This window comes from Dermacentor silvarum, chromosome 2, assembly GCF_013339745.2.
Source record: "Dermacentor silvarum isolate Dsil-2018 chromosome 2, BIME_Dsil_1.4, whole genome shotgun sequence".
NCBI lineage: Eukaryota > Metazoa > Arthropoda > Arachnida > Ixodida > Ixodidae > Dermacentor > Dermacentor silvarum.
Genome location: NC_051155.1, coordinates 238,398,843 through 238,422,025, shown reverse-complemented (window position 1 = coordinate 238,422,025; position 23,183 = coordinate 238,398,843). Strand labels below are relative to the sequence as shown.

At 46.7% G+C, this 23,183-nt stretch overlaps 2 protein-coding genes across 7 annotated transcripts in view; both read left to right on the top strand.

Moving 5' to 3' along the window:
- Positions 1 to 3,450, top strand: part of LOC119442939 (FMR1 autosomal homolog 1-like) — a 45,723-nt gene extending 42,273 nt beyond the window's left edge. For all 5 annotated transcript variants that reach the window (XM_049662464.1, XM_049662466.1, XM_049662467.1 and 2 more), the window contains one exon: positions 1,597 to 3,450. In XM_049662464.1, the coding sequence (XP_049518421.1) occupies positions 1,597 to 1,746 (150 nt within the window). In that variant the 3' untranslated portion in view covers positions 1,747 to 3,450. The remainder of the gene's footprint in view (positions 1 to 1,596) is intronic.
- Positions 3,451 to 15,288: 11,838 nt separating this feature from the next.
- Positions 15,289 to 21,916, top strand: LOC119442934 (UPF0489 protein C5orf22 homolog). Of its 2 annotated transcripts, XR_007465741.1 has the most exons (4): positions 15,289 to 15,794; positions 16,472 to 16,783; positions 18,678 to 20,494; positions 20,530 to 21,916. XR_007465741.1 is itself a non-coding variant. In XM_037708010.2 (3 exons), exons 1-3 carry the CDS (start codon positions 15,474 to 15,476, stop codon positions 19,149 to 19,151), a joined length of 1,107 nt encoding a protein of 368 aa, XP_037563938.1. In that variant the 5' UTR covers positions 15,289 to 15,473; the 3' UTR covers positions 19,152 to 21,916. The 2 variants fall into 2 exon arrangements, 1 of the variants encoding a protein (XP_037563938.1); XM_037708010.2 differs by having other exon boundaries at positions 18,678 to 21,916.
- The last annotated feature ends 1,267 nt before the right edge of the window (positions 21,917 to 23,183 follow it).

Here is a 23,183-nt window from a genome sequence, read left to right as displayed (position 1 = left end):
TTAGATACAAATTGCTGTGAATTTAGCATTTGTGGACATTTCTCGCATAGAACAGTTTATTGTGGAAAAAAGTTACACTTCTTCGGAAACCACGTATTTATTTATTGGTATTTTTCGCAGAAACACCCGGTATCGTCTAGCGTTATAATAACTGCGTACGATCGTTTGTAAGTGCGACGAAATCATAAACTTTCGATTACGCTTTGCACCTCAACCAACGTTCCGCAGAGCGAAACGGGCTGGAACAGCCCATCGGCGTCTCTCACACGCGCGCGTTGGCTAGAGACGCCACCCGGCATAGCACGGTCCCTACGGCTATCGCCGTCTGGTGGCCGCCGACTGAAGGCATCATTCTCTGTGCCACCGGAAAGCCCGCGGTCGGCACACTAGTAAGTATATTCTAGGCACTGTTGCGTGGCTCAGAACGAGCGATTTACCTAAATTCGTCTGAAAAATCGATCGCAAAAATGCGTTATCTCTATGGGAACCCTGACAGTGCACTTATGAAGTCCGGAATATCCAAACAAGTCCGAATTTTTGGAGTCCGAAAAATCCGTCTGCGACAGTAGTGTTCTTGATGCAAATACAGTGGAATCTCGATACGATCTTCACAGGAACCTGAAAATAAAACATCTGACAATCATATCCGAAATATATTGCTCCTATGAGACATTGGCTGGGAGAAGAACAAAAAGTGTATTATCCTAAAAAACGTATTGTAGCGAAGTGACGCAGCAGTTAGTGTTCTGACGCATCAGCTGACCATAGAGACGACGATGGAGGGGGTTGAGCTCCGGCAGAGGCAAGTGCAGATCGGCAAGTACGACGCTGCGAGGTAATATTCGAAAAACTAGATTTATTCACTTGGCATTAGTTTAACTTTACAGTATACACACACACATATAAATAAAGCGATGTCATACCGATCGTGAACTGTTTGCCTGACCGGCCTGGTCTCCAGTTGTGAAGTGGCGCCGTGGGCTGCTGTCTCCCTGCTCACCCTCTGATAGGCAGTACTGCCGAGTGTGAAACGGCCCCGCGACACGTACGCAAAGTGACTGTCAGGTTGGGCCGCGTCGGCCGGGCAAGAGCACATGCCCGAGGCACCATTGCGGTCATTCCAGTGCAAAGGCTCCAGTCACCCACGCCGCTTGTTTGCGTGTGTTTCCACATCTCGGACATCGCTCTCTGCCCAGCTCCTCTGCATCGAGGAAGACCCAACAGTCATGAAAACAAAAAAAAAGGGCGCACGGCATACTTTTTTGCGACAGTATCATGCAGAATCGTATCGAGTTTCCGCTGTAGAGTGCTCCTCTGTGGGGTGTCTCGTGAGTTCACCTTTATTCCTGCTGTGATAGCTCAGTGGCTGTTGCGTTGCACTGCTGAGCGAAGTCCTGGGTTCGATCCCGGCCGCAGCGGCTGCATTTTGATGGGGGCAAAATGAAAAAAGAGCTCTTGTGGTATATACATTTACATTGAGAACCCCAGGTGGTCAAAATTTTTCCAGAGCTACGGCTTTCCTCATCATGTCGTGTTTTACCATGTAAAACCCCAGAATTAATTTTTTTATATTTGCGTTCCTTCATGTGTGTGCAGTCTGAGCCCAAGGAGCGGCCAGCCACTCGCAAGGTGAACGGTGAGGTGCGCACTGACACAGCGACGCCTGCTCCAGCAACAACTGGGGCACCAGCCAAGACCAGGCCACCACGCCAGGATGAGGCCTCCCTGGTGAATGGCGCCAAGTAGGAGGGGACAGAACCAAGGCCATGGTCAAAATTTCTGCTGCTCGTGTGCGTGAGAAGAGGAGAGAGAGTGTAAAGCATGCCGGCCGCACAGCAATACGCGCCGGGGCCCCACTGCTTTACATTGAGTGGCATTAGCTTCTCCGACTATTTATTTTTTTGGTTTGTAATGTTCCGCGTGGCATGTTTTTTCTCACCTTGTTCATCCCCCTTTGTAAATAAACTGGAAACGAGAAAGCTCTCCCTCTCGGTCCCCCTTCTCTCTTTTCTGTCTCATGCGCAACACTACTGTTTCTGCAATGCGGGATGAGTTGTGAGGATTTCGGTGTGCTGCCTGCTTATCGCTCTCTAGGGTCAGAAGCACACCTTTGTGTCTGCGGTGTGCATGTACTTTGCTCCACAGTCACTAGAGAAGGCCGTCACGTCATGTGCACTACTTCAGAAGCCTCCTTGATGAAATGCACTAGAGCAGCAGAAGCAGTTCTAAGCTTGTAGGCAGAGGCGTGCGAAGCGCAACTTGACTCCTCACTTTGTGCGAGTCTCTCCTTGGTCACTTTTACATAAACAAGGATACTGCAACATTTGAGGTCAGAGCACATACATAATTGCATTAACTTGGCATGTGCTGTCTGCTCACTCTCACACTTCAAGTGCAGTTGCCGTTGAAGCTGTCACCTTTTCGTGTCCTCCAGGCTACTCTGGTAAGGAAAGAGGCCTGTCCTACAACGTTGCACGTGTATCTTATGTAAGTGCGCTTACTCTCTGAAGCAATTAAAGCTGCATGATTTGGGATTTCATGGTTATGCCGACATTTAGCTGTCCGGTGCTGCAATGTAAGCATCTTTTTCATAAGCTGCTGGCAGCCATTTGTGTCGCTTCTTAAAGAAATGTGGAGTTTGGGTTTTGTTCCATCTTTATTTCTCTCCTGAAAATTGTATGTACTAGTGATTTAAAAAGCAGCCTTTGCCACAGGTATCAACCTTTTGGCTATTCGTGACCAGAGCTGAACAAGGTCTGTCTCCTATTTCAGTCCCCCACTAAGGCTTTTTGCACGGTACACGGTGGGCTTTCCACTGCTCTAAGGTGTGAATACCCAACTCTCCTCGACCACAGGATGTAGTGTGGCATATGAACACCCTTGTCGGCATGGGGACGTCGAAGCAGTGCGTGGCGTCCACTGACCAGCAGTGCCTGAAGACTAGCCTTGATGCTTCCAACACCTGAAGATTACGCAAAAATGGATGTGCCATTTGGGCCAAAAATTGAGTGCCGCGAGGAAGCTTGACCATGTCCTTGTCTTGGTGGTTTGGCACCACCGCACTTCAAGGAGAAGACAACTGTAGACCCGAGAACAGTCCAGAGTGTGCGTTGCCCACGTTGGGATGTTAGAGGGGTCCCATCCCTGGCGTCGCTTGCCTTGGTCGACGCAGTCGAAATACACTGGGCCACTCTAGTGCGTCGTCGTGCAAGGCGATGCGAAGTTGTGAACTCTAAAAGGGGTTCCATTTCGTGTAGATGAGGACTGTGGTAAAGAACATTGCAGTTTGTTTCTTGGCTGTGCTGAGGTTTGTGCTGCCCCTTTTAATTCTATGCGTGTGTGCGATTTTCTCTCAAGTGGACGATTCCCCATATAGCGCAAACTGCACTGTAAATATCCAAGCAGCTTGCCACCATGTTCCTGTAAAATAAAAACGTTGTGCTCCTTGGATCTGGTGCCCGTTGCTTGTCCTCTATTGAAGAATGGGAAAAATTTTACTGCGAGAAATTGGCTAACATACTAGGCTTGCCGTCCATATGTTGGCTCTGTTGGCAAGATTCTGTTGCGTAACACTAGTGAATGTGTTGACAGCTTCGTAACAAATATGCAACTGCATTCTTCAGGTGTGCACAAGGGTGGTGCACCAAGCAACTCGTCTTGCAATGGTGTAACCTCTTGGTGCTCTACAAGTGATGAGAGTAGGTGAGCATGAGTCTTGTCATGTTGGCTTATGAAGTCTGGGCCCATGTTTCGTACACTCGTAAGTGAACTTTGCTTGGTCGCTCAACTTTGATGGTTGTGAACAAACGCGCAGTCTTTAATCGTCTAGCGGGCCTTTGCGCATCCGGTACTTTGAGGTCACGAACCACATGCTCAATATCAGCGTATAATAGCGAGTTAGGAAAGTTGCTTTTACATACAAGCGCTGGAAGTGATTGTAAGGTGCTGGAGAAGTGCTTCAGTCCACCGACTCTGTCGGAAGATCATACAGCTGAACTGGAGCGTGGCAGTTAATCGTGCGGGTGAATGCGCAATAAACTTTGTTTTTTCCCCTCATCTTCCCCGAGTTTATAGTAGCTCTGTCCGCTCGAAGGGAAGAGCCACATCAGGAACAAAAAAAAAAAAAAAACCCTACCCGAGGTAGGGATGCATGCTCGTAATTTTTTCTTTTTTTTTTTTTTCTTTTTAATCCGAGAACACCTAAGCACTTGCGAGTTGTGAATGTAGAAGCATTAATGGCCAATTGAACGCCGCTAAGCGGTTCTTCGAGTTACGAACTCGTCGGCAAGCGAGGGTGGCGTTGCAGAGATGCCCTCCCCTCGCGCATTTCGCGACACCTAGCGGCGAGCGCCGGAAACCTCGCACGGAGCGTTGGAGCAGACGCTCCGTCCGTAGCCTTCGTACTGCGAGCGCATTCGAACTCCGCACGGCCGTGGAATTGTGCTGCGTTTCGCAGTTTTGCGGCGTCGAAGAAACACATGGATAGCGAATCTTACAGCAAAGCTGCGAGAACGGCAATCAATAGTTGTGTTCTCAACACCTTGCTCGAGAAAGTTCTCATTTTTTTTTTTTCGGGCGAGGGTCGGTTTGTTGTTTGTGTGAAGTGTGAAAAGAACGCGATACTGTTGCTTGTATTATACGCATAGACTTACTATAACCGACTCTAGAGGCAAAGCTGGGCCGAAATAGGGGAGAGACACACCTAGGATGCCGTCATCTTGTAACGTGTCAATGTGGCCTGCGCAGTTATTTTTGAGAGATGAAAGCAGGTATAGGTCGCCTTATGCTGTGTCAAAAAACCAATACCTGATGGCTTTATGAAGGTGATGTGTGAATATTAAGCTTACAGGAAGCGCTTGCTAACGTAATTTATGCAATTCACAATAATGCTAGTTTCGGTTTCGGATATTTTTTATTTGTGTTTTCGGATGCGTGGTAGTTTCGTTATGGGTGTTCTGTGGTTTCGTTTGGTATAGTTTAGCTCTGACATGTGATCGCGCGACGACCTCGGTTGACGCGATGGCACCTTCGTGCCTTTTGAGCAAGTCTAAAGCTCCAAAGGGCTCTGGCATTTCCCTTCACACGTAAGTGAACGTGTCTGACTTGTTCAGAACATCACGCGCGTAGACAGCTTTCGTGATTCATCGCAATCGTTCGAGAAGCATCACAGTACAGCATTTTTTTTCTACCTATTGCTCGTCAAGTGACACTTGCGACAGCAAACAGGGGAGCCTTAACAGCTATACGGTATTTTCGCTAGTGCGTGACCATTGAAAACCACATACCGCCGGAAATTTTAACAGGATCATCCTTGGGTTGCGTAAATTCCAGCTGCACGGCCAACACCTCCCACACCCACGCGCACACGGCTGCACACACTACAAGCCACTACAAGCTATAGGTTGCCAGATTAAAACTGATTACTATCGCCAAATCTAGCAAGCGTTTCAGGAACTGGCAACATCAGCGTATCATAATGGCGGTCCTCCAGAGTCGGTATATTAACTCTGTGCTATGGTGGCCCAATTCTAGCCACCATATCTGTGCTACTACGTTTGCATTACAGCGTTACATCGAACCAGTGGCGCACTGGGGAGCGGGGGGGGGGGGGGGGATACGAGGGTTGTAACCCCCCCCCCCCCCGTGCGGCCGACTTAACCCCCCCTTTTGTTTAACCCCTTTTCTTTCCTTATGCATTTGAGTACTGCAACTAAGTCGCATACTTTAGTTCACAACGCCACCGGCACGCTTATTTTCATTGCACTGTGGAATGTACAGTTTCCCTTCTCTAATTTTGTATGGGTGTTCTGTGCTGCAACATTTACAGTGATGCTACTGCGGACTTATGATTTGGAGCAATTTTTGGAGCATCAGAAATTTCATTTTGGAGCACTTTGGAGCAGGCAATTTGGCATTTTGGAGCAGCTTGGAGCAGCTGATTTTTCACATCCTGAAGTATTTCGAAAAAGCGAGTTGCAATTTATATTCAATTACCTGAATAATTCTTATGTTCTCACGAGAAGCTTCGTAAACATTTCCACCTATTGCAGATCTCGTGGAGAAAAAAATGCACTTGTATGCATGCGACACACACAGACACAAATTGATATCATTTCGTATATTGCTAGTTTTCCCAGATGTCATCGGTAATATCCAGAAACAGAAATGATGGACACATTGGCGGCACGCAGTTATTATAACCACGTCATGCTGCGCTTCAAACAAGCTACTAGCTGCGTTTCCGGAGTAGATAACGTCCGCCAATGAATCGCCAATTAACCTTGAAGCCGCGAGCCTCGGCAGAAACCGCACTTTGCCCTAAAACCGCCTTGCAAGGTAGACGCCGCGTCGGTGCCGTGCGTGGCACTGCTAAAGTCACTGGAACCTGGAACAACCGCAACCGCCGGAGCGAGCGCAGGCAACACTGCGTGGAAAAGACGAGCAGCTCTTCCTCGGGTTTTCTAGCAAGTAGGTTTCTAGGCTTGCTACAGTGAAGAACAGCACGATGGCTGCCGCAGTGGGCCCTGTGAAATCCACAAACAAAACCGCATTTCGTTTAGCTAGATACGATGTAAATTACAGGTACAGTAGCCGACGGATTTTTCGGACTCCAAAAATTCGGACTTGTTGGATATTCCGGACTTCATAGATGTACCGGCAGGATTCCCATAGCCCTAATGCATTTTCGCGAGCGATTTTTCGGACGAATCTCGGAGCCAGTGTTCGATTTTCCGGACTAAATCGCTCGCTCCGAGCCACGCTATCCGATCTTGGAGGCCGCCATGTTGGATTTTCCGCTGGCTTGGCTTCCAGTGCCCTCCTGTATAGCCTTCAAGATCAGTACACGCACGCTATCCCCTCGTCTCCGAGGCCATGCCCGCTCTTCCTTGGCCGACAAAACGTTCTAAAAAGCTGCACTTGCTTTTTTTTTTCGGTCCGTACGCTGTGTGCGGGTGAAAGCTTGCGAGGGTCAGCGAGCAACCGCAATTTATTCTCACACACGTGAGAGGAAGGCGGCCGGAGGCGCGCGCGGACTTCGTTCGCTCGCGGGGCACGGGGAGAAGCGGCGGAGACGGTGGGGAGTTACATTCTGCTTTTGCAGCTGCCATCGGAGCGTATCATAATGGCGGTCCTCCAGAGTCGGTATATTAACTCTGTGCTATGGTGGCCCAATTCTAGCCACCATATCTGTGCTACTACGTTTGCATTACAGCGTTACATCGAACCAGTGGCGCACGGGGGAGGGGGGGGGATACGGGGGTTGTAACCCCTCCCCCCCCCCCCCCCCCCCCCGTGCGGCCGACTTAACCCCCCCCCTTTTGTTTAACCCCTTTTCTTTCCTTATGCATTTGAGTACTGCAACTAAGTCGCATACTTTAGTTCACAACGCCACCGGCACGCTTATTTTCATTGCACTGTGGAATGTACAGTTTCCCTTCTCTAATTTTGTATGGGTGTTCTGTGCTGCAACATTTAGTTTCATGCGATAGCCGGCGTGGTAATGCAGTTTATGATGCGAATGTCGCCGCGGTACTCAAGCTTTGCTTGATTAAAGCTGTTATATCGGATACATGCGGCGCACAACGAGGAACTACCGAGTATGGTACATCAGCGAAAATCGGTACATCAGAGTTTCGGGTACTCCCGGGTAACGTCAGTAAATCGTTCTATGTAAGCACAACATGTACGCGCCAGCGCGCAAAATAACTATGGGTTGGCATAGCGGTACGCCTTCCTTGCGGCCTGGACACGCTACCCATGTAACTAGTGCAAATCAGTAGCGCTAATTTGAAAATGCGTAATTATCAAAGCAATTGTATCTCTTATCAGTGTCTGAAGGAAATTGGCAGTACAGAGGCGAACACAGTTTTGGCCACTTAAGGTGCAGGATACGTAAATTATAGAATAACATGGAAAGTTAGATTCATAATGCAGTAGCTTAGTTAGCATTAATTTACACAGAAACATTTGTTTTATTTAGTAAATTTACACAACAGTCATAAGCGACATGTTCGTATAGATAGCGGGGAGTAATCAGTCATGGTCAGGCCACGCAGCACAAGCCATACCTTTACGTGGTGTGCAAATGTATTTTTATTGTAGTAAGCAGATCTTTCGGTTTCTTATTTATCGTTTTGTTCTCTACGAGAGAAACAATGCGCCAACTACTGCAATAACTACAGCTAAGCGAAGCAGCGGTCACGTTGCGCAAATCTTGAGTGTAAAAATTACCGTAGATAACAGGAACGCAAAAGTAGCGGGAAAGGTTCGCCACAGATTCGTAGTGCATGCTCGCGATAAAGTGAAAAGCTTAATTTTAGGTTCGCTTGCTCTCTGGACTGAAAAGAGCGCGCTGAGTTTGCGCCTTCGCCGAACTATAGTGTCTAGAATATTCTAGGCACTATAGCCGAACGAAAATGCATTCAGGCAACAACAATGAAAAACCGTGCGCCGGCTGCGTATGCACAGCGGCAACAGCTCATCCAGTAAGTCGGTGCGCTGGTGCGGGCCATGTTAAACGTGCCAAACTGAGCAGGCACACCGTGTGAGCAGGGTAAATTTTCGGCAATCCTGGCGAGGCCAGCGTGACGTATCCAACTTCGCCGGCCGCTGTCTCGCACGCTCGAAACGCCGGACTATCTATCCCGCGCCTTTACAGTGAATCAAAGCAGCAGAAGCGTGCTTGTGCTTTTCCGACAATCAAAAGTGCACGAATACTTCGGTTCCACGACCAATGGGTTCAAGAATACATCGGTGATTTTCATCAGAATCGAGTGCGGGTCCGCTGTCACGCCAGATGCTTGCACACACCGTGCGACCACTTCAGCCTCATTACTCACTGTGGCTCTCTCATAGTTACTTTCAGATATAGCGCAAATAAGTACACACACACGAAGAAGACATGACAGCGCTCGTCCGCGTCTGTCGTATCTTCGTGTGTGTGTGTACTTATTTGCGCTATATCTGAAAGTAACTATGTTAGACCATGCAACTAGCCCAACAGGCTGTCCTTCTGAAGTTCCTCTCTCAGATCGGCTAAAATGATTTGGTCGGCGTAAGCTATTCGCTTTCCGGCCACAAAACAGCGCAAACCGGCATCAAGCGGTTGTGGCGACGCGGGGACCTCCGTGCTACAGCGTCGCAGCCAACGGGAAGTTTCGCCGCTACAGACGCCGCCGGTAGAGTCACGTGTGCCGCCAGCCTTTTCGCTCAATGGGCCACTTGACGCTTTCGCTTAAAAAAAAAATGCGCGGATCTAACGCACACTTTGGAATCTAATGTGAAGCAAATTCATCTTTTGCAACGCGCCTTGCAGCATAGTACCACACTGCGTCATCGTGATCAGCATTTGGAGCGATATTTTACAGTACATTCTCCATAGGGCCCCTCAATTTTTTCGCGCTTCTTTCTGCGGTTGCGCTTACTGTGTGTCACAGACCCCGTGAACGAGGCGCAGACGCCGGGCCGAATTCCAAAGCCAACTTATCAGCTTCCGAAAATAATCCCACGAAAGCAAGGACAATTAAGAATGGTGAGGTTCGCCATCGAACGCCGGTTGCTGTCCAAAGACCGAGTCAGAGCCAAGAGTTTCAAAACACAACAAAATATATTATTCACACAAGGCATCTGAATACCCATCTGAATACAATTCAGATGGGTATTCACAAAACACAGGAAATAATTATAACGACAAGCACTAAGAGTCTAACTAACAGGTAAAGTACAAAATGAATATGAAGACTACGTGTCCAATCGTATTCACCGTGCTGGCCTTGGAGTCAGACGATCTCGGCGTAGCTCGGGGCAAATCTCGAAGAAGGAACTTCTTCCGGAAATGCAGACGCTCGATGAACTCGTCGACTAGTTTGCTGGGGAATCGCCTTCTTCCGCAGACGGTTAGTCTTCACGTTACATCTCTTCACCGGAGCGGTCTGGTCCCCTTCTGATTCTGGCATGGTGGTTTTATACTCTCCGTCGGGGTTCTCGAACCTTTCTATCGGAGTCGTGATCCGTAGCATGACCAAAGCCTGGGAATCTTCTAGTCTTTTCTCGCGCCTTCGACTAGGGTTGCCAGATGGCCCCAACAAAAAATAGCCAAATGATCTCAAAATGTAGCCCAAAGATAGCCAGACTCAATTTTTTTGTGACCCAAAAGTAGCCAAAAACATAGCCAAAAGTTTGATGATGTTCTGCAGGTGTCTTATAGATGGTTTACCGCGTATTTCCGGTTCCAAAATTACTTCCGCCGCAATGCCGCATGCAACCAGCACAATAGTGGCCTCAAGATCTGCGTAAAGAATTCTAGTGAGAGCTGCCACTCAGACGTGGATTTAGACACCACTTACTGTTACAACGAGCTGAAGGATTTCGTTTCCGATTGATTCATGACGCTATCAGTATTTACTGAGCCACGTTGTGAGCTAACTTTAGTTGACGCTCTGCTTTACTCGAGACATTTTTTTTATAAGTGTCGGGCAAAATACTGCCAGCTCCAGCCTCTAGGATCAGCTTTGACTGGTCACGATCGAATGCCCAAGAGGCGGCCCGAGCTCGATGCATTTTAGAATAGTGTTGCCTTTCCTAAGCTTGATTCATAAAATTAGCATGTTACTTATATCCCGCTCTCTCTCTTTCACTTTCTAATTTTTGTATTTTTTTACTCGAAAGCAGCTTGACGCTGAGTTAGCAAATGCTGCCGCTTAGAGACACACTGGACTCTGGAGAAAACTTAAAACCTTCTTGCATTTTCCTCGTGCGACGAAGGGACAGTTGTGACTGCAATAGTGCAAAAACGAAACGACCTGATGGCCCGTAGCAGAAGTGAATTAAAGTTTACGGTTTCAATTGTCACCTGGATTACGGCGCTGGCCCAGCGATACTAATACCCTGGTGGTATTAGTATCGAAGCGTTGAACTGTGCAATTTTAAATGCGAAGCTTTTCTTGCCGGCGGCTTTGTCCGTCCCTCCCGCGGCGTCCCAACACCCCCACAGCGCATGCGCGTCCCCTTCCCTCTCTCTCCTCTCCTACGCTCCCCCCTTTCTCTCCTCTAGGAATCCTCTACGGAGCGGCGCCCGCGTGCCACACCACCACAGCACATGCGCGTCCCCTCTCTCTCTCCTACGATCCCCCCTTTCTCTCTAGGAATCCGGAGAGGCGCGCACGACAGGTGGTACGACAGCTGCATACTCCGCTGGGGGCGCCACGGTAGTTCCGAGGTATGAAAATGACGGAGAGCGCGCGCCTCATTAGACAGTTTTAGTTTAGCGTTAGCGTAATAGCGGGGTTATGGGAAATAGCGTTACCGTTCCGCAAACGAACTTTGCAGAAAGAGAGTTTTAGTATAGCGTGATAGCGTAGTTTACGTGCGGGACGCTATTCCATTACGCTTTGAATTTCGCATACACAGGGCACCTAATTCTATGTGTGTGTGCGTCCGGAAAGTGCGATAGGCAGCGCAATGGAAGCCAGGAGCGCGTTGTATTTTTACTTCACATGTCCGTCGATCTGCAACGAAACAGACAAGCAGTACAAGCTGTCTACCATAGCCTCCGAAATCCTCCCATCTCAGAGGCCATATGCCGTCGTCGCGCTTATCTCCCGACTTTAGCGACAGATGGCGCTCGCATCTCAGAAAAAAAATTCTCTCGTTAGGCTTAGGCGCGTTCGAAACGAGAAGCGATCTCGAAAATTCCTCAAGATTAGCCATAACACTCTCTCGGCGAAGCGGCATGAGACTAAGCAAAAGCCGTTTACGCAGTCATTTGCTACGAACGAAGTGAATTCTACAAAAACAACGCCAAATTCAGTTCGAAGCGGGCGACCGCGACCGCCGCCATGTTTTACGTACACTACGTACACCACGCTAACACGGTAACGTTAACTTTGAGAAATAGCGTGCGCACGGTAAACGGTATGGGTCGGTTAGCGTTCTGCGCATGCGCACTTCGATCCCGCTATTCCGGTACGCCCGCTATTCCGGTAACCACGCTAAACTAAAACTAGACAGTTTTAGTTTAGCGTTAGCGTAATAGCGGGGTTACGGGAAATAGCGTTACCGTTCCGCAAACGAACTTTGCAGAAAGAGAGTTTTAGTATAGCGTGATAGCGTAGTTTACGTGCGGGACGCTATTCCATTACGCTTTGAATTTCGCATACACAGGGCATGTGTGCGTGCGTCCGGAAAGTGCGATAGGCAGCGCAATGGAAGCCAGGAGCGCGTTGTATTTTTACTTCACATGTCCGTCGATCTGCAACGAAACAGACAAGCAGTACAAGCTGTCTACCATAGCCTCCGAAATCCTCCCATCTCAGAGGTCATATGCCGTCGTCGCGCCTATCTCCCGACATTAGCGACAGATGGCGCTCACATTTCAGAAAAAATTTCTCTCGTTAGGCTTAGGCGCGTTCGAAACGAGAAGCGATCTCGAAAATTCCTCAAGATTAGCCATAACACTCTCTCGGCGAAGCGGCATGAGACTAAACAAAAGCCGTTTACGCAGTCATTTGCTACGAACGAAGTGAATTCTACAAAAACAACGCGAAATTCAGTTCGAAGCGGGCGACCGGGACCGCCGCCATGTTTTACGTACACTACGTACACCACGCTAACACGGTAACGTTAACTCTGAGAAATAGCGTGCGCACGGTAAACGGTATGAGTCGGTTAGCGTTCTGCGCATGCGCACTTCGATTCCGCTATTCCGGTACGCCCGCTATTCCTGTAACCACGCTAAACTAAAACTGTCTACTGTCTATTCTCTCTCCTGTGCAGCGCTGCGATGAGCGCTCGGGCCGCTGCCGCGAAACCATCTCCCGCTCAAGCTAACCATCTCCCCGCTGCTTCGCATCCACACATGGTTCCCTTTAGCGCGAGATGGAGTAATTCTTTAAACAGGGCTTCCCTGGCAAGATTCGTGCAATCTGAAAACGTGTGCATAAGTTTCTGTGAATCCAGGCACGAATGCGTGTGTTGCCAAAGTTCCGAGGGGGGCTCTATACCTTACCTTCAGTGTGACTTGAAAAAAAAAATAAAGAAGTGTAATTCCACTAGGGAACACATGCATACGCGCGCGGCGACGATGTTACCGTGTTTGAACTTTAGATGCAACATCACAGCGACGACCACGACCACGGTAGAATGCGCTTGGAGTGCCCATATAATTGCTATCGCAATAAAAGGAAATACCTCTTGCTCATTTACCTGTTATTTTGTCATAAACAACCACTTTTCTTAATTAAAGCTAGTGAAAACTCACGCTGTAGTAATTTCTTTCTCGACTCGCCGGGTGAGAAGGTGTCTCCGCGCCCGTGCTCTCTCTCTCTCTCTCTCTGGTTACCGTCGCCTCGACGTCTAGACTCCGTTGGTCACGTCGGCTGTTTGAGGCGTATGCGCTCTCCCCCTCTGTTGAAACTGTAGCGGTGCGGGCGTGCTTCTTTCGCTGGCTTGCGTGACACGCGGCGCGCGCCCCGACTAGGCGCTCTTTTGTGACACTTTGTCACTTGGACATATCAGATTTAGCGTGCGAAAATCGAACCACCAGCAAATGGAGGCCTCGAGAGAGCACCTAAGATTATGATAAAGCGAGCGGCGCAGGATCTTATCCGGGGAACTCAAGAGAGTCGAGCAGTATATGGGGCGTCATAGGTGGAACCAGGGCCGGAGCGTGCCGAGGAAGTGTTCGCAAAAAATATCGACTGCTACAAAGATCCTGTATATCCACTGTGCTGGGGCCCAGCTCGCGGTCCAGTCTGGGTTTCAGCTTTCTGTGTGGAGGCGCGGGCAACACTTAAAAAGTTTGCCCCCTTAGGGCTTGTTCCACAACTATAATCGATCGTCATCTATCTTGCCCGGTACTTCCAGGTCGCGAACTGCGTGCGCCATGGGCATGCGCGTTACCAGCGTGACATAGCATTCTCCATAGAGAAACTCTATAGTTTCTCACTTAATAGTGAAAAACTCTATGCATTCTCAAAAAGAAAGCTAGCGCAGAGTTTTCAAGAAAGGAAACGCAAGGCAGATGACCATAGGCGCCGACTACGGGGGGGCTCCGGGGCTCTGCCCCCCCCCCCCCTCCCCGCTCCTAAAATGTCAGTACCATGACCAGCAGAGTCCCGTTACCCAAACCTTTTATGGTTTCTTTTGAGTTGCCTCTACAGTTTTCCTTCAAATGTGATTGTGGCCAAAAGCTCGCTGCATCATTGTTGACGCGGACGTGCACGGCTTTTATTCATAATTTCGCTCTCAGCGCGCGCGACCGCACGACGTGGGAACGAGCAGACGAAACGGAAGTAGATATCTGTTGCTGCGATGCGAAGTAAAACACAAACTAGAGTGTACTAGACCATTGTCTAGTACACTCTAACAAAAACACAGACATTCGGTTTGTGTGTTTTATTATATGGACACTCCTAAGCGGAATTCTGCCGTAGGCGTCGCCGTCGCCGTGAGGTTCCGTATGACGTCAAGGGCGATGAAATCGTCGCCGTGCCCCGGACGGTGTATGTGTATAGTGCCTAGAATGCACTAGTATGTGCGAGTGAAAAGGTGCGAGGGACGCGCGCTTTCACGGGGAGCAAACGCGCGGAAAAACGGTCAGTGAAGGTGTTTGGCACCTGTTCGCACCATTTTCGGCAACTTCCTGTGAGTTTTCACACTCCCGAAGAGACTTCTGTTCCCGAGCCTAGGGCTACAGCAGAGATAGCTCTCTACTAATTTGCTATCGCAATTGATGATTCGCCTTTCGGGTGAAACTGCGACATTTCTTTTTTCTACATCCGGACACGACCATCGAAGAGTGAGCCCTTAACAGCTTCGCTGTAATAACAGATTTTGCCTTGAATAATTCTCGAAGTGTCACTATGAGCGACGTCACAGCAAATACATACGTCGAATGGATAGTCGAAAGACAACTTCAAAACGCCCTTAAAAGAAAAGTCTGCACCCTTTGGTAGGGTTAAATCCGGCCTCCATCCACGCGCCACCGCCTGGTCAGCGGAAACGTGTATGGCTTTAGGTAGGGTGGCTAGAATGGAGACTGCTAGAATGGTACCCTACCCCTTGCTACTGTACCTGTGCCCTACCCCCATGGAGGAAGGATTTTCTTTCCTCCATGACTACCCCTCTACCTTTGGGGTTCGTCTTGTCACGCAACGATAATCACCTGTTTTGCACGCATTTCCTTTATTTACCGCTGCGCTCTCGGTACTTCGAGGTCACGAACGACATGCGCGTTATCAGCGTGACATAGCATTCTTGACAGGAAAGTAGCGAGCGCAGTATTTTCAAGGAAGGAAACGTAAGCAAAACGCAGTGAACGTCGATGTCATCATAATCCATGATCATCATCATTATATGCAACAATATGGCCGCGCCCTGAGCATAAACTGTAAACTTGTTGGAAACCACTGGGCTTGCTTGCTGGGCATGCTTGCTGTTGCTTGCTAGTTTTGTCTGGAGTCATATTTGGTACAATGGGTCGCCCTATTCCGGTTCACGTGGTTGAGCCACACTTTCATGCATTGGATCACATTTACCGTGCCATTGGGTCCAAGAAATTGAACTTCGATGGCCTGGTAATGATTCATTTTGATGCCCATCCGGACCTTGTAATTCCTCCCCAGCTCGAACCGCTAAAGATTCATGACCGTGAACATGTAATGTCATCTATTGACATTGAAAGCTGGATTATGCCTGCAGCTTTGGCAGGTCACTTTGACCGCCTGCTCTGGGTTCGTTCACCCTGGTCAGATCAGTTGCCCGACGGAGACCACTGCTTTCTAATTGGCGAAAAGGCAAGTTCATTTTGGCACACTGCTTCGCTTGCATGGAAATTCAAGACAGAATTCAGCTACGCGTGCTTCATTGATCGTTTCGGCGCTGCCTTAAGTTGAGCCCTCGTTATCGTGCGTTTCCTTGGTCCCCAGTATTATCAGCTTTATCAAGTCCGGTTTGAGTACTGTTAGCTTACTTTGCCTGTTTTGGGAACTACGGGTGTTGCCAGTCTTATGTTGAGCGATAAATCCCTTGCATTTATGCTCAGCCCTGAACTTATTTTAGAAGCTGTGCCATATTTGCCACGTCGTAGTATCAAGAATGTGCTGCTGGCAAAATACTGATGTGCAGGAAGACTCCCAAATTATGGTTAATGCTCTAAAGTATGTCACACAAGTAGCATTAAGAATTCCTAGCGTGGTTGGCAACGACTCGTATGGGAAATTGGTGTGGCAACAAGCATGTCCCATGGTAGCTGGCCATCAACTAACCTGAGGTATATTTTCACACTTTATAGTTAAACCACACGAGATAGTTAGGAGGGAAACAGGAAGAGTGCTTATCTGGGATGCATGTTGTGCTAAACTTTGCAAGTATCGTTCACCGAAAGGAGTGAGTCAGCTGATTAACCTCTCCATTAGCTGGCCATCACGCACAAGTAAAAACACTTATCCTTGCAGCCTTATGTGTTTTCCAGGATGGACGTGCCAAGGTTTCCAGTGCACTGCCATACTTCCTGAGTGAGTGTGCTTGGGCACCGAGTGAAGAACTGTCCGGCGCACACGGGGTGACTCTCAGGGTTCGGCCGCTGGACTGGTTACTCGCGCAGCGATCCCAGAATGAGGCCTGGCGGCCAAGCTCACGACAGCTGGTGTTAGACATTGATCTCGACTTTTACAGCACACAGGACCCCTTCTCACTCATGTTCACTGCCAGCCAGATGGCCAGGCTGCGAAAACTTTACCACTGGGACTGGCCCAAAGATGTGTGTGATGCTCAGAAGATCAAGGTTGGTGGCCACAGAACTTAAGTAGCCTTAAAAGATGACACAATCAAATGTTGAATATGTGGGTGCCACTGATAGTAGTTGAAATTAGCTGATATAGAACATCAACCATGTTTCTAGTTGTGCTAGGCCACCAATTTCACACTTAAGTTGCATTTGACATATGAATGCAACAGCAGTGTATCCCATTTCCTAGAGCATTGTGGTAACACTATATGACAGCGTTTTACATGTGGCTAATTACCCTTCATCTGAAACAAGCTGGCGAGTGCATTTTACTGATGAGTAGATCAGAGCACAGGTAAGCAACTGTCTCACTTTCCTCTCTCCCTTGATGTAATGTGCCAGTGTTTATACGCGCCGCATGAGTCGACTTAACCCCTTGATCTACCCCTCTCCTGACGTAATAATGCAATTCACCTTCCTAGCACATTACCACCGTATACGTGGACACGATGCTCTAGAAGTGCAGTATAACGTGCCACTTGTCACATTCATGTAAATGCAGCCTTAGTGTCTCAGTGCACATGTGCACAGTACTTAGGATGCAGTCCTGCGCACGAAATGATGCCAGTAGAGAAACAGGGACTAAACATGACATCTGGCATAATATTTTGCTATATTTAATAGGAAAATGTAAATTAATTTCATTTAGATAGTAAAGGCAACATTCTGGCAAGGCTTGTATTGATTCCCAGCGATGAGAGGCTGATGAGCATCCACATGCCTGGCAGTATGTTTGATCGCCATCAAACAGTCTCAGTGGGAAAGCAAGCTATTCATCTGTTACTGGGCCAAGCAGTGGCGATAACAGAACACATGTTCCTTCCATGACATGCCAGCAGCTTCTGGCAATTATTGCATACCAATATCAAGTAAACACGCTGCTTCGATCAGCAAGCCTGAGATGAACAGCTTGGTTTGGCTACCGAGACTGTTTGATGGGGGCACTGCTATCCCGCGCATGCTATAGAGTTGCTGTATACAGTCGAACCCGGATATATCGAACCCACATATAACGAATTATTGTTTATAACAAACAGCAGTAAAATGTCCTTGAAAATTATTGTATAAGATTTTTATTTTATATATCGAATTACCTATATGTCAAACTTTTTTGTGATCCCCTTCAGATTCTATATGTCTGGGTTCGACTGTATGTCTCTAGTGCATGTGGGTACACAGTCTACATGGTGCTTTTCGTATTTTGTGAACTTTCTCTCTTTGCTGGGAAAAGTAAACACATAATGTGTACCTTGCTGGAAGCACCTCAGTTTGACATCTTACAATTTTTTACAACCTCCTAATTGACATCTTGACAATTATAGTAATAGTTGGAAAGCTAGTTCATTACATTTAATTACTAATTGTATGGCAGGGACTAAAAGATTACTGTCGGTTTCTCAACAGGACCCTAAACAACATGCACTTGGTCTTATTCGCATAGAATAAGCCTCCTTTTAAAAACTTGGTGCATGATAGTTGGGGCACCCTGTATACTGTATGCGAGTGTGTGTGCAGAGCAATGCTTATTACCAGCCAGGTGTGCCATGCCAAAATTTCAACCATGTCTGCCATTTGACTGCCCTGGCAAATTCACATGAGCACACATATGCATGCAGCTATGGATTCTGTGCCCTGTCGACAACAGCTGAATCAAACCTCCACAAGAAAAATAACTGGGCGAGTTGGAATATGTTCATGATGTATTACTGCAATAAACAGACTGAATAGAAGGGAAAGGAAAATCAAACCTTGATGGCATTCTATTTAACTGTGTGAGCTAAAGACCTTGTGGCGCAGAACCATATGGTTTCCTTGGAACTTTTTATTTCTTTTGAAACCCCATCAATGTTTTGTTGTATAAGTAAATGTTTTTCTTGTCACACTGCTGCAGGAAGCTCAAGAGGGTCGTGCTAGGCAACTTGAACACCTGAGGACCTGTCTTAACTACCAGTTGCATGACAGCAAAAACTTGGAGCAGCCAGACGATGAAAACAGCCTCGAAGAGCCTTCATACCCAGCCGAGCTGGTGGCTTTATGCAGTGACCTGAGGGAACGACCCCCAATCGGAGAAACTCTGCACGCCGATTTGGTTCACGATGCTGGTTGCACGTGCGACTTAGACTCTACATTACCTCACCATCAAAGCTCAAAGCAGGAAGTCTTGGATCTCATCGCCAACACAGCTCGTTTTCTCCAGAGCTTGTGTGCAGCACCAGCAGTGATAACTATTGCACGTTCCAGTGTTGATGCTTACTGTCCGCCGGAACAAGTCGACTTCATTCAACATTCGGTGATCGACATGCTTAGGAGTGTGTATGGTGAACTGGAAGTACAGTTAGATTATGACAGTGCTGGTGATACATAATTTTTACACATTGTATGAATTGAAATGTGAGTGTGTAAAGCTGTTAGTAGTGTGCAAATATGGGTGATGCTCATGTGGCCTGTTCAAAAATAGTATAAATACCGTCTGTCAGAGGCACCTGCAATGTGGCTGTGTATGCTATTGTTGAAGTTGCATTTCAGAAAGTTATGAAAACGATTTGCAAATACTGTGAGGAATCCTTTTGAAAAAAAAAAAAACATTTCTGTAATTAACCAAGCTTTCCAATTCCAAACTGTATGACCCATTTTTATACTGTCACTGTCATTCAAGACGAACACATTTTTTGATATCGCAGTGATGGAGAACACAAAAGTACCTGTTTTCGAGGTTTGTGGTTGATCCAGTCAACAATGTGGACAGGTTTTCATGTATTTTGGGCAAGGACACATTGCAGTGTATGCATATCAGGATGAGTAGTAGTGCATAACAAATGGAGTACAAGGTGCCACAGTACTGTTACGTGTTCTTTTCAAAATGCACCACAAACATGTGTGAAGCTTTCTCTACCTCATGCATTTCCACAGAACCTTTTTTTAACAATACAGGCATTCTTGATTTCTGCCCCCGTCAGAATTGGGCTGCCACTGCTTGAAATCAAATTTGCAATTTTGTATTTTGCAGTAGACTGTCATAACCACTATGGTAGCTCAGAAGTCTTTTCTGAAAAATGATTGCCTTCAATTTTGCAATATAAACATATGCATACAGTTTTTAATTAAGTGAAAACTCTTGTGAAGCAACTACCGTAAAAACCGGACTATAGGTCGAACTTGAATATAGGTCGACCCCCCAACTAACCGATTCTAAAAATGAAAAAAAAAAAAAAATCTTTTTCAATGGCAAAAGTACCGAAAGACACCCTTACCTTTAAACAAATGCGACTCAGCCGGTTGCACAATGGTGACAGTATTTATTTAAATGCTGCTCCGTACCGTGATGGTAAGGTGCTGACAAACACGCGGGTCGATGGTCACACGATACGAAGCCCACGGCAACCTGGCGGGTTGCCGTGGGCTTCCGCGTACTCAATCGCCTTTTTCTTCAAGGCGACGGTGAATTGCGGCCGGCTTCCGCTCATTTTGAAACAAAATGTGAAAAAGCAGCCTGAATGCGATGGCGAAGGCGGCTGGTGCTGTACACTTCATCTGCCCATTGTTGCAAGACTTCCGTAGTTTTTCCGCCAATGTCCGGTATATATGACGAGGGTGGACTTTTCGCAGTGGTTTTTTGAAAAAAAAGTTCGACCTATATTCCGGTTTTTACGGTACATTTTGAAATATGAAAATCTTTGTATCCTTGGATAAATAAGTTACCCAAATGTAGTTTGCACAGCTGTAGTTTGCAGCTGTAACCACAGAACACCCATACAAACTCTGACAACTATGCAGGACTTTAAATGCTTTGTGAAAAATTTCATAAGAACCAGTTCAGCCCTTGCGCTGCTTCTGCCAAAGGATAGCCAAGATATGTCTTTGTTTATGGGTGTTTGTTAGAAACAAGCATCCAAGCAAGCTATGACCAAATGTATATGCATAAAGCAGCACCACACTCCTGGAATATATCTTTATACGCACAGTGCGTGTGGAGGTGGGCTTGGCAGATAAATTTGATAAAAAAACGGAGCTATGGCCAATTAACTGCAGCATTAGGTGACCTTAGCAAATTTGTATCTTGATTGTGTTTCAACATTTTCGACATGTTAAATTAAAGTGCAGTGGTTCAGCAATACAAATTGTTTCTCTGTCTGAACTTACACTCTAAATGTACTTATGATGCAGCCACATGCCATTTTATATCAGTTTATTTAGTATTGTTCAGGGTGTCTACCATCAGGGAAAAACCTGGGAAACCTGTCGTTTTCAGGGAACTTGGCAGTTCTGGAAAATGTAGGTGAAAAACTGATTTTTCACCCTGGTTGCTTTGAACCATGGAAATTGGTACCTACAGTGGTTATGACAAAGCTAGTGGCATACCAGAAGGAAGCAAGTTTCATCAACTGCACTTATGCAATCTGTTGGTTTTGTGACCGAGCCTGGTTATCATTTTCTGTGTGCCAATATATCGCTTTGTTGCTAGCTGGTGCTCCTTAGTTTGAAATATCTGTGCCAAAACAAATGAGTTGAAGCAATCTCCACGTGACTTGCCTCTCTCTTGAATCAGCCAGTGCCGACGTCACACCAGAGGTTTCATAGTCCACAACAGGTGTTACCACTTTGGTTTTCTTGTTTTTGTCATTTTCTCACTTACAAAAGCTCTGTTCTTGCTACGAATGACGAATTCGTTATTACAAAAGCCTTATCTTTCAATCTAGTTCAACTTAACATTTTTATTTAGTGTCTATTGAAGTAAATCCCAGATATTTACAGCTTACTGATAGTAGTTGAATATTATGAGCTGGCATAGTAACTTTGCAAGTGATAAACCACCCATTTTGTCCTTGCACTTGAACCCCCACTCTAGTGTCAAACTGTCGGGGAAAACCTGGAAAAATCGGAATAGGAAAGTGCCGACATAGCAGACACCCTGTGTATTAGAACAGCATTTCATCAACTAATTGTCATTTCAAATATCTGCCTGTGAAAGCTTCCTGGTTGCCTGCCACCATGCTATTGTGGTAGATCACGGAAAAATGTACATGCACTATTACTGTGATACTGTACTTGGATTTCCATTGTCCAATTTATCTATTCCTTGAATGAAGCTACAACTGGGAGCATCAATAAGACGGATAAGAAACTTAGAAATTGGGGTGTTGTTTCTCATCTTCAATATAAAGACTTCTATATAAACAGCCCTTTATATACAGAGCTGCTGACCACAAACATCAATTTTATACTTGTAAAGCCTATTTTCTTGCATGTTTAGCTTCCATCAGTTGTCTGCTGGCATCAGGTATGCTACTTCATTTTCTTTAGCTGTGAAATGCATGTCTAGAGATATGCATAACAACTCTGAGCTAGCCAAAAATTAATCACGACCAGGCAAACTTTGACATCCTTGGTTATTGCACAAACATCCGGATCGTAAAACGAAAATCACAATCTCTCTCTTTTTGTTCTCCAAGCATTTTAAAATTGCACATTGCACAATGCCGCACTTTGTTTTCAAGCAGCAAAACAGTTACCGTTATATCTATCTCGCAGCTTGCATGACACCAACACTGGGCTAATCTACCATGTTACTTGCCTAGTACGAGAGAAGAGGTCTGGAACTTCTTGTAACATGCAACTTTTGATAACAGGCAGAGTGGAGAAAAGTATCAACTAACGGTGTACAAATATATTTCAAATATTAATCAAATAGTTCATGCTAACAGTTCATGCTATTTGATTCAACAATTCACTATTTTAAATTGTATAGCATTCGTTTCTGTATGCAGTAAAACCTTGTTAATACGCAGTTGGTGGGAAATGTGGATCAATATGCACTAAGCAATCTACTAATTAATTGACAATGGCATACGAGTGTGTCAATTCTTATCCAAAGACACGCAGACAAATTTATTTGCGAGCAGGCAGCAAAAAATCTGATTTTCATGTGCAGCCGTGCAGCGACAACGGCATCCTCAAACTAGGGCAAGGCCGCGAGCCTATTTCTCCATCAGGCCCCACTTCTCTGCGAATGCCCTCATGATGGTCAACGCACTAGTCGCTTTGGATATGGATTGGCCATCATCTTTGTTGTCATCCATGACGACTACACGGAAGCGCTAGAAGCTATGGGAGCAGGAAAGAAGACATGGCTACCATGTTTTGACATCACTATCGGTGGCGACTGCAGTCTGGGAAAGGTTCGTGCGCCGCAATTTCGTGATCTATGGTCTGCACACCCCACATTTCGCCGATTCCATGCTTGTATGTGCCTAAAAATTAAGTAAATAGTTTGCACAAACCATTTGGAATGCGTTAAGAGACTACAGCTTAAGCGGTCAGCCAATACATTAGGTTCAATGGCAACAGGGCCGGGGGATTCATCACGATTACATTTAAACCGGGATTACTTATTATGCGA